At 38.9% G+C, this 11,637-nt stretch overlaps 1 protein-coding gene across 1 annotated transcript; it reads right to left on the minus strand.

Annotated features, from left to right (window-relative positions):
• Positions 1-776: 776 nt before the first annotated feature.
• Positions 777-7,495, minus strand: LOC107584005 (transmembrane protein 168-A-like). Its single transcript, XM_016270397.1, has 3 exons — positions 7,356-7,495; positions 4,967-5,232; positions 777-2,170 (listed from the first exon to the last, which is right to left on the minus strand). Exons 1-3 carry the CDS (start codon positions 7,478-7,480, stop codon positions 1,623-1,625), a joined length of 939 nt encoding a protein of 312 aa, XP_016125883.1. The 5' UTR covers positions 7,481-7,495; the 3' UTR covers positions 777-1,622.
• Between the last annotated feature and the right edge of the window lie 4,142 nt (positions 7,496-11,637).

The following is an 11,637-nucleotide window of genomic DNA, read 5'->3' on the forward strand; positions in this document are numbered from 1 at the left end:
CCTCTATAGGTGAAGCAGAGCACTGCTAATTCAGTTTAGAGGATGAAGCTAGCTTTAATCTAATCACTGCATAAAACAGTTCTGCCGTATGTACATGAATCACTGACCTTAGCAAAGATGCTACACTCTGCCTCTGCTAACAACAGAGAAATGTCAACAAATAGTAGGAACTGGGTTCTGGAGGGTACGTAATAAAACTGACATAAATGTTCTCCATACCTTTAAGAGACAAGCAAGGAAAGGTTTTCCCCCTCACTTTGAAAGATCAGCCTCAAGGTAGCCGTAGTTCATCCACCTGCTGTGCTGAACTAATAAAGTGCATGAAAGTGACTCTAAAATGTTGCCTGGGAGATGTGTTCAGCTGCAGTGAAACGCAGGTCGTGCTCTCTAAAGGACAAGAATGAACAAACTGACAATCACTGTTTCCATGACATCACATGCCCTGTTTTCACATAACTGAAATGCTATACATGTGCATTACAGCTATGTATAAAACAGAGTCAGGTGCTGCATCTCATTACTCTACCTTGTTCCCGATGTCCTGAATGAGGATATTGTGACCATGAATTTGCATGGGAAAAGAACTAGAGCCTGTATGAATTGAAATACTGATGACTCAATTGTGTGCATTAAAACATCATTGGTATTTCAACAACTGTAACGTAAGAGAACTAGTGATTCTGATGTTTCATTTACTTTCAAAAAGTGCAGTGCTATATGCAGTCAACCTCCATTTTTTGGCTTGAAAGAGACAGAAAAGATTTTCAGTATAAGGTTTGTGTTTTTACTGTGCATTGTGGGAGTTTAGGAAGTGAACGTTTCATTACACTGTAATGATTTTGACAGTGAGGCAGTCAGTAGTGCCAGAACAAGCTATTCTAACTAATCATCACTAAAAACAGGTATTGGCACATGCTAGAACACCTACTTACCAAATAATTTATTTTAAACAGTCTTTATTAAGGGACACTGGTCGGTTGAAAAATAATTGAAGTCAACTCTTCAACACAAAAACCCTACAGAGAATACAAAATAAAATATGGCACGATATGGTTTAAACATTGGCTTTTGTAGAGGTCTTGGAAAAACAACTAATCCAGACCTGCTCTACTGCTTGTCAAAAAAAAAAAAGTAACCTTTTAAAGGTACAATTAGATTTCTTGATTTACTTTGCCTGAGATCGAATACATTGCAATACACATATTTCACCCAAATCCAGAGAAAACCCACTAAAAACGTAATAAATTAACAAGGCACTTGGCACTGACAGTCTCAATACTGTATATGAGATAAGACAGTGGCTATATTGTGTATATATGGCACACAGATAAACAGAAGAACCTGTCATATGACAATGGGGCTCAATCCTGTTCCTAAAGATCAACCTACCTGCAAGGTTAAAAGTCGTTTGGGGCTGATTTGAAAATTAGGTGCGACTTTAAACTCTAGAGGAAAGTAGATCTTTAGAAGCAAGACTGAGTGATCCACATTTCCCATCCATAACTGATTAAAGTAATTTGTTAAAGGCAACTGAACAGTCAATAAAGGATATCCCCACAAATTGCATAGAAAAGATATATGGTGATATATGTACATTGTGTAGAAGCAAACCAACTGGTCACCTATGATCGGACTAGTTTAATCCCTTGCCCCGTGTCTAGTATGCTGGGAGGGAACCAAGAAAGTTTCAGTCTTCTGACGCAGCGCAAACACGCACTACACAGCCACAGGAGGTTGAGTCCGCAGCACCAGTTCGCCATAGCCACCAGTGGGTACGTGGCCTTGGGGAAGTGTGTTTTCCAGTGCTTGGCCACATCGCTTCCGGTGGGCAGGTGGAGAGCGTAGTCACTCCAGGGTTTGGACACGCCGTATATAGCGGAGATGACCCGACCCCTCTCTGACCACTGCACGCCACTGTCAGGATCGCAGTTGTATTTCACCCACTCAGTGGTGAAGTCTCCCAACCGAGGAGCTTCCTGGGCTTCGGCATCCTGGACAGGGCTCATCTTGGCCCCTTGTATTGCTACGTACATCTTTTCCACCTTTCGAACCGCCTTCACCCATGGCGCAGAATTCTCAGTGTCCAGGACCAATATGAGGCGGGAGGAGAAGCCGGCGTTCCGTTCCTTCCACATATCAAGGATCTGCTGCAGACGCAAGCAATCGCCACCTGTGCACAAGAAAGTTTGTCAATCAATGGAAAGGGAGGGTGTTTCTTTTCTTGTCCAAGTAGCCAGAATAGGCTGTACCAGACCTTAGGGGCCAGTTTTACAAAACCGCGCCGATGGCCGTGGAAATTTCTGCGGGTGATTTACTGACAACACGCAAATTAAAGAACACAGATGAAACATCTCATTTCCATAATGACCAACGCAATCCACCAAGCGCAACGCAAATTAGCATAAGGATATGTTCAAATTCGGATAATTTGTTCTTCTGGCATTCCAAATAAATTAATATGAAAAACCTTCTATCACGCGCTCTTTGTTCTCTGTGGTTAGGCCCGTCACGATAACAACTTTTTGTTGTGCGATATATTGCCCCAGAAATAATTGCGATAAGCGATATTATTGTCATTTTAAAGACCATTTTCTGCCACTGAATATAAAATCATAATGTAACAGCATAATAATACAAGGACGACTACACACTTCCAAATGACAACAAACTTTTAATTTTTAAGAATATTTAGATCATGGAAATTAAGTATCAAAATGTTAGATACCTTAAAAAAACCTGAATAAATAGTAAATAAAAATTTTCTAACAAAAAGTGCAAACAAGTAGAAAAAAAGAAAAATGCACAAAGAACTAGGGCTGCACGATTAATCGAATGCAATTGTCATGCGCATTTTGTTAGTAAAGCCGGTTCTGTAATCAGCAGTAAATCATCACGAGCTTTCAGATGGAGCAGCATTTACTACTCAGAGCCGTAGTTCACTGACAAGTCACGCAAAAAAAAACGCAGATGATTTTATTGCGCGATTATGAAATTGAGGAAATCGTTCGCGATAATGACAGCTGTTTTGCATCTCAGTGAACTACGGCTCTGTATAGTAAATGCTGCTCCATCTGAAAGCATGTGAAAATACCACATTTAATAACATATTTTTACTCCAAACTCACTTCATAACGTCAGTCGAGTGTTTGAAATAAATCCTTCTGTGAGATGATGTGGCTTCTTACACAGAATAAGGCACGCAACATATTTCATAGTATTCTAAGCAGTGATAAAGGCATTGCATTATAAATATACTTTATTTTAATGAAAATTATAATAATAATAATAACTCGGATAAACCATATATTGTCAAAACCGTGTGTTTATTAGTCATGTTGAATCAATAAAAGCAGTTAAATCTTCTGTTTATCCAGCTACCGCTATCAATAGCTCTCACCGCTATAGGCATTTCCTGGGTTTCTTTTGCGAGGCGTATTTGGAGTTTCAGCGCGAGAGCGCCCTCTGGCCTTTGGATGGAGATTTACTGCTGATCACAGAACCGTGCTTCACTGAAAGATACGCATGACAATCGCAGCTTCTGTTGAATCGCGATTTCGATTCCATTTCGATTTATCGTGCAGCCCTAGTGCACACTATTGCTGAAAAACACAATCACTACTCAGCAGTCAGATGTCCGTATGCACAAAGGCACAGATCCCTAAACAAGACCATATCTGCAGATGAAACTTTGTTTGTAGAAGCATTTTTTAAATTTGAACTAGCACCTCATGACTACACCACGTTATGTACGAGAAGCTGCAGAAGACACAGGCGCAAGTGGAATGCAAAAAGCATGGTGACATTCATTTTTAAGTAAATATAATGGGCAATATATTGCGTCACCAAAAATGATTGAGGTCATGTACATATATTGCGCAATAAATCGATATATTGATTATTGCGACAGGCCTATCTGTGGTGCCTCCTCCTATCAACAACAAATGCAGCCATTTCAAGCGCAAAATAGTTTAAGACATGCTTTTTTGGGTGTTAAATAAGGCCGAGCGCAAACGTTATTAAATCACGTTGCGTGATTCATTTGAAAACTCTCCTCTCATAAATTTTACCTCTCATAAAGGGAAACCCCTACAAATGCATATTCAATAAGATCAGGCGCAAATGTAACTCTGTCCACACCTTTTCAGCACTAATTCTTCACTGCGCGTCTTTAGTAAATCCTGACAGTACTATTTTAACGCCAAAAGATGGTTTGTGCTGGCACAAGCTGTTAGTAAATCTGGCCCTTGGTCGTTTACTACCAAGGTGTTGCCAACTCTAGACTAGTTCAAACAATGCGACTATTCAATCATCATTGCACCAGCTTGAATTCGAGAAATACTCATTCACAAATACAGAAAGTGCTGACAAGACGTGACGGGCTGTTGCCGCAGGGGAAATGGAGAGAGACGGTGTGAGCAACACGGAAAAGGTGTAAGAAATCTGACAGTTTGCCACACTGCGGGAAAGACTGCGAAAAAAACGCTCTGCAAGTACCTCATTCAAAAACTGAATGAGGATTCCTGGCTGTTTCTCACCCACCCTGGTTTGATCAAACAGTATGACAGAGGCTGTGACATCCCATATCGCTCATAAGGATTAATACCTCACTGAGTTACAGGACGCACACACAGGCAGGAAGATAAAGCATGGTGGAGCGCTGGAGCCAAGATATATATTTAAATTTCGGAAAGCTTTCCGAACGATAAATTGCTGAAGCCCAGCCAAAATAAAAGCATTCGTGCCTTGATCTCTTTTACAAAGACCTGAAAAAGCAATATTGATTTTAGCATTTAAGAATCTATGATATGAATAACTCCCGATTGGTGCATGACATACAGAAATAAATTGAGTTTGGGTCTTCATCCATACATTTTCACCTATACACGCTGTACAATTCATAACCTTAACTCTCAGTTAATTTAGATAATTTCTTCCCTACAAATTGCACCTGCTATCCAGCTCTTACCTGCCAGAGTCCAGTCTCCGCTGGGAAGTGTGTGGCCACTGTAGTAGAGGATGTAGGTGTCATGCCGCGGGCCTTCTGCGGTGCACAGCTCCAGAAAGGAGCGCAGATTGGCCTGCAGGGTGTCCAGGCTTAGACTGGTGGAGTAGTCACATCCAAAGGTCTGGATGAGGTGGTGGGAGAAGAGTCGCTGCACAGCGTTCAAAGTAGCTGTGGAGTGCAATTCCTGGGCTTGCCCCGGAGGCAACAGCAATGGCTGTCCATTCGCACTGCATCCAATCGAGAAAAAGAGGATAAAATGATGGGTGAAATGTGAAAGAGAGCCTGATGCTTCTGAATTGCTAACTGGGTCACCTTGACCTTATGAGTGTACACTGACCCATGTACAAAAAAGAAGATTGATAAGCACAATGGAGAGTGAATTAAAAAAGGCTTAGATGCAGAAAAAGGTACAAAGAAAAGGAGAAAGGCCATAGTAAGGATGATGTTAATACTTTTTTGAAAAATCCAAGCAAGTAATTCAGCAGCTCCTCCCAGGGTCAAGCTAACCGGTTCTGCCTTTTTAAAAGAGCACAGCAAAGCTTCCGCTGTAAATATCACCAAGAACAGTCGACAATTAACAACCAATACCATTATGATCCTCCCCATACCATTGCTTCCCAAAGATTGTGATTATAAAACCAAGACCAATTCTTTGTGGTGGCAGTGTTGAGAGATTATTTCCCATGCTTGCTGAAGACTGAAATGGTGAGTCTAAGGCACAGTGACCCATGAAAACTACCCAGGCAGGTGCTGAGCTATTCAAGCATAAATGACCGCTTCTCTGAGCTCGTTTGTCAGGACTCTTTCCTTATCTCTCAATCTCGTAGCTTTCCTGCTTGATCCTATTTTTTCCTGCTCAACCCATCCCTAGTTCAATGCCTCTCGTTCCCCAACACTTTAAAAAATAATATCATTACCAAAGGCAAAATTTTAGCTGAAATGCCATTTCACACAAAGTTTACTAGCAACAAGGCATTTTTCAGAACAGTTCAACAAGATTTTAATTAAAAGGGCTAATAAATCGTTCACAGTTTATATAAACTATTAAAATGCTTTCTGGGTAAGCCATCTGAAAATTTGGATGATGGCCAGAGCTCTTTCCTTTTAAATGTGAGAGGAAACCACAGCATCTGCTAAGAATGAAAAAGAGCTCTTACTGCTGAAGTCGAGCCTGTCGACCTGAGCATTTCTCTCTCCTCCCTCCCTCCCCTTTCATCTTCCCAAGAGGCCCTCGTCATGGTAAAAACATGATCTGTACCCATCAAACGGAAGATTACACCTTGCTACATTCCCCTCATGCGCCCGCTCCACACTGAGCCTTTTCACCAAGAGTGCTGGAATACGGAGCGTGAAGAGGCTGTGGAGCTGCATCCTAATCGACATCATAATCAGCAACCTGACTGAAGGCCTGCCTTGTACCCCACCCTCGCTCTCCCAGTATGCATGGCACATGCTTCCCCCAGCGGGACCAGCAATAGACCAAGTTTATTAAAGGCTATGAGCTTATTTAACGCTAACATGTGTTCATAAGATCCAATCCGGAGTGGTTTTCCACCCTTCAATTTCTGGACACTTAGCAAAGGACTGATCAAGATGCACATTCAAGATGAGCAAGAGTGGGGCAGCAGATTATTTCCCTTGATAGTGTAATCATGATTATTAATCATCTTCCTGATTTAGATACACAAACAAAACAAGCTGTTTTAAAATACTTTATCTTCATCATAAGGGAAATCACAACCACGGTCAGATTTAAATATCAAAAGCTATTCAGTATTCAGCAACTTGACCCGACCTGAGGAACAGCAATGCGAACTATACTGGTAAATAAAGGCCAATCAAAATAGAAGTCATTTGCATATACTGTCAAAGTCTTAAAGGTACAATAGGAAAAACTGTTATAAATATACTTTTGCGGTGGGTACAGATATTTAGCTTATATATATGGATTGACACAAACAGAAGAAACAATTAATCCACAAGCATAAATAATAGCATTTCAGATAATAATTTAAAAAAACATTTCCTTTCAATTTATTTTCTCTGAAACGGAATTTCTCTTGCATTGCTGCTAATATGATTACTCTATGATAAATTACAAGTATTTCTCAGTTGCAAGTCACTTTAAGCTTCTGCTAGATAAATACATGTAAATGCATGTGAACTGATTCTAAGAAGTATGATTCATAAGAAAAACTGTTTCCCAGGTATCGATGTTTGGTATATAAAACATCAACGAGAAGCTTTCTGCATGGTATTGATTTCTATCAAAGTACTTGTGACAATGTGAACATGCAAGTCAGAAAATGCCTTTGTATGCAGTATCCCTGTTATGTATATGTGCATTTACCTGCTGTAGCAAGTGGGAATTACCACTGCATACCCAACGCAGGTGCCTCCCAAGCAGTTTCCCAGTTCATGGAAGAGTCCATGAGCCAGAGACTCCAGTGGCAGTACCACTAAAAACACACTCATGAAGAGTCCATTGGTGACCTGTGGAGGAACCCTTGGCGATCAACAACTCTGAAGTGGATTCAAAGGTACATCCAAACAAACACAATCTAACTTAAAGGCAGAGTTTAAAAAGACTGATATTATACACATCTTGATGTATGCACAAAATCACAATCAAAGAGACTATGCTGGCAATAGCGTACTAGCTTATTACTCTAGTTATTTAGATTAATTTCAACACTGATATTTGCTTGATTTGATCTTCAATTTTAAGTGTTCTATATCTGTTTCATGACTCGTTTGTCAGATGGCACATGCTAAATTAAACACGCAATGTGATGACGCCACGTGAATCTAAATTTAAATTCTAAATTTTTCTGTTGAATGCTACATGTTTCACATACAATTTGCTTTAAAAATAGAGCACACTGTGCAGTCTTCAGTGAGTAGTATGCTAGTATTCCTTTTGTTCTCAGGCCTGTTCATTTTAATCAAGGGTACTACAGCTTGAATATACCTCTGACTCACCAGCATATACTGTTTTCATAGGCAAAATCACATTTATTATAAAAAATGAAACATTGCATTTGATTTACATGCTGGATAACATTAGCAAAGTTGAAAGTGCTTCTAATGACTCACTGCAGCATTCATATCTCAAGTGGATTACTATAAAGGTTAGATTTGGCTCTTGTGCCCAAGGCCTGATGGCTGGTTTATTGAGTTGTCCCCATTTAACATTATGCATTATTGGTGTAGATAAGAAATTATGGCATATATTATTTTTTAATATATTAAAAGAATACTTCAACAAAAATATAAAGCCATTTATGTTATCATTCACTCACCCTAATGCCATTCTAAAGTAACTTTATTTTGCAGAACACAAAAAATTATTTATTGTATGGGTAAAACCAGTTGAAACGTTCTTCAAAATATCTTCATTTGTGTTCCACAGAAGAAAGAATGTCATATGGGTTAGGAATAGTATTATCATTTTCGAGTGAAATGTTCTTGAAACAGTCAATTACTGGAACACAAAAGAAGATACTCTGGTAAATCAAAGGTTTTGAGTCTAAAGTCCAGTTACACAAATGTGCACATTTCCTTTACAGAGTACACTGTATAAACTGTATGTATAAACGGAATACTGTTTATATTTAGATGCTGACTTAAAAAAAAAACATCCCAAACATAATATTCAGGGTAAACATTTTGAAAAATATTCACTGTAACTGGAGTGAAAGGTGTGACAACTAGCCCCGGTTTCAGCTTCATGTACATGTATACATAAAGAGTAGAGATTAGATGTTTTAAGCATTTGACGGTTTTGCAAAATTAAAACGATGTATACATAAAAGATATAACAGTTATGTCGATCATACACTGTATAAACTGTATGTATAAACGGAATACTGTTTATATTTAGATGCTGACTTAAAAAAAAAACATCCCAACCGTAATATTCAGGGTAAACATTTTGAAAAATATTCACTGTAACTGGAGTGAAAGGTGTGACAACTAGCCCCGGTTTCAGCTTCATGTACATGTATACATAAAGAGTAGAGATTAGATGTTTTAAGCATTTGACGGTTTTGCTAAATTAAAACGATGTATACATAAAAGATATAACAGTTATGTCGATCGATCCTGTTCAACACAATACGCGTGCCAAAGCTCAGGATTAATAGAAGTCAGATGTGAAACTGCCACATAAACAGCACGACACAGACACTCAACTTTCTCACTGTAAACACTCTGAAGGCATTCATATATCGCGATAACACTTCGAAATGTGAGTATTAACGACTGACTTTTGTAATTCAGTTCTTCTTCGTTTAAAAATAACATCTGCAATCTGAATTATTCTTACATTTGTTTATAACAACGAGTTTTTGGCTTCCCGATGTCCATGATGCTTCCGGACTCCGAACTACGGCAGCACAGACGGGTCTAACGCGAAGTATAAAATCCGCGTTGACTTTGTGCTCACCACTTCCATTTTTTCAGGTGTTGTTATATTATATATAGTTAATTAATCGGCTTGTTTATTGGATATTTATATATATCAAATGTTTTGAGTCTAGTGCACAAATGTGTTGAATATTGATGAAAAATGTAAGGCATTCTGTTTATAACTAAGACAATGCATTGCTGTATTACTTATTTTTCCCATGTGCCAAAAATAAACTAATAAGCCTATTTTTTGCAAACCGCATGTGCAACCTGCACAAAAAAAAAAAAAAAGGTTCTGACCCTAGGATGTGAATGTTTTGTGGATATTATTGATTAAGTGTTTGTTTCTATCTGTGGGCTGAGTGATGTGAAGAAAAGCATAAAGCCGTGCATTATTATGTATTTATGGGCAAGCTTTAGTGCTGTAGATAAGATGTTTCAGTCATGCTCATTTTTCATTTTAATGCCGGAAAATAAAATACTTAATATCAAGCATTATAAATAAAACCTCTATAATAGAAAGCATAAATCTCTCAGTATGCTTTAAAAACACGGTGGCGAGCAGTAATCAGAGAAGTCAAAGCAGGTGAAGCGGCTCGCTTTATGATCAGCTCCGAAAATGGAACCCATAGCGAAGTGTGGCTTTTTCTCTCCAAGGTTCCTGTATAGGTAGGAGCTCCCTGACTGGGTAAATACAAGGCAGTCTACCTCCCACACAAACATCTGCAAGCATAAAAAGTGAAAGAGAGAGGAGTTATGAGCTCCCATAGCTGTCTACTACCTACATCAAGGAGGTCTATATAATACCTGGAGAAAGCTATTCTCATTCATTTCAATGGCAGTTGCTCGGCTGGTGCATGACCCCACTGAAATACAGGAATCTGTCATTTTTGATAGTGGTTCTCCATACCAAATTTTTAACACATCAGTTACGGTAATGTTGCGATCAATGCAACCTCAAAAGGAAAAAAAAAATTACTCCCCTGCATGTTCCTTGCAAGAAAAGTAAACTTCCACAAATATTTATTAAGGATTTTTTTCTCATTTTACCAAGCAAAACTGGTCATGCAAACCCCATTAAATGACCAGGTCTGTGGTGAAGGTGACACAATACTCGCAGTATTTTAGTTTTCAGCATTCTTGCATATTTTCTGTTAAGAATCAGAATTAGCGATTCCCGATTCGCGAATGAATGAACTCTTTTGAGTCGGTTCTCCTTTGAAATGGAGTAGCAGCAATTGTTCAGTCTAAATCAGGGGTGCCCAAACTCGGTCCTGGAGGGCCAGTGTCCTGCGGAGTTTAGCTCCAATCCCAATTAGACACACCTGAACCAGCTAATCAAGCTTTTATTAGGCATACTAGAAACTTCCTGGCAGGTGTGTTGAGGCAAGTTGGAGATAAACTCTGCTGGACACCGGCCCTCCAGGACCGAGTTTGGACACCCCTGGTCTAAATCATTCGAACAGCTAATGCACGCACTGAAGCTGAAGATATACATATCTCTGCGTACAATAGTAATTTTACCGTAGAACAGGATGTTTTACACAAACAGCGCTGGATCAAATAGATTTACCAACTGTCCATCAAAATCAAGCCTGCAAATATATCCTATATTTTATTGTGGCGATGAGGAAGGATTTTATGAAGATCAACACCTGCCGCTCATGAACGACTCTTTAATTTTAGGTAGGCTAAACATTTAGATATTTTCCGACCAAAATAGTCTCAAACCATCATGACCATGTTATTTTGACATGCCAAAACACGTCTTTTTTATTGAGTTGTCCTCGGGCTAAACGTAAAAACAATAAACAACATCAGCGAAAGTGCTTGACTAGTTTTCCTGATTCACGAGCAAATAATTTAATTACACATCTTATTCATAAGATGTGTAATTATAGATATCACATTTGCACTTAAAAAAAAAAGTGTTATTTAAAAAAATATTTATTTGCTATTTCTTATTATTCTAACCCTGTGTAGAATTTTTAATGATACTTTTACGTACAAACTCTTTGTGTGTAAATGTCCCCAGCTGCATCCATTGCTCATCAAAACAATTTGCAGTAATAGAGTGGAGGTTAGCTTGTTTGTTTGACTGTCTGTATGTGTGGGATAGCAGTTTGAGGCTTTTTCGAGTGTGTGCACACATGATGATATAGACGTATGAAGAAAGGATGAAATAAAGAGAACTGTGCACGGTCTCCGAATGCATTAAAGGG

The sequence above is a fragment of the Sinocyclocheilus grahami genome, unplaced genomic scaffold (genome assembly GCF_001515645.1).
Source record: "Sinocyclocheilus grahami isolate Dianchi unplaced genomic scaffold, SAMN03320097.WGS_v1.1 scaffold56.1, whole genome shotgun sequence".
NCBI classification, from domain to species: domain Eukaryota; kingdom Metazoa; phylum Chordata; class Actinopteri; order Cypriniformes; family Cyprinidae; genus Sinocyclocheilus; species Sinocyclocheilus grahami.

What these genes read in the sequence shown, in the direction of transcription:
- LOC107584005 (XM_016270397.1), bottom strand. Translation starts at nt 7,480, where the DNA reads ATGAGTGTGTTTTTAGTGGTACTGCCACTGGAGTCTCTGGCTCATGGA. An exon ending in ATTCCCACTTGCTACAGCAG is followed by an intron (nt 5,233 to 7,355) that starts GTAAATGCACAT and finishes GATTGGATGCAG; the next exon opens with TGCGAATGGACAGCCATTGC. An exon ending in CGGAGACTGGACTCTGGCAG is followed by an intron (nt 2,171 to 4,966) that starts GTAAGAGCTGGA and finishes TCTTGTGCACAG; the next exon opens with GTGGCGATTGCTTGCGTCTG.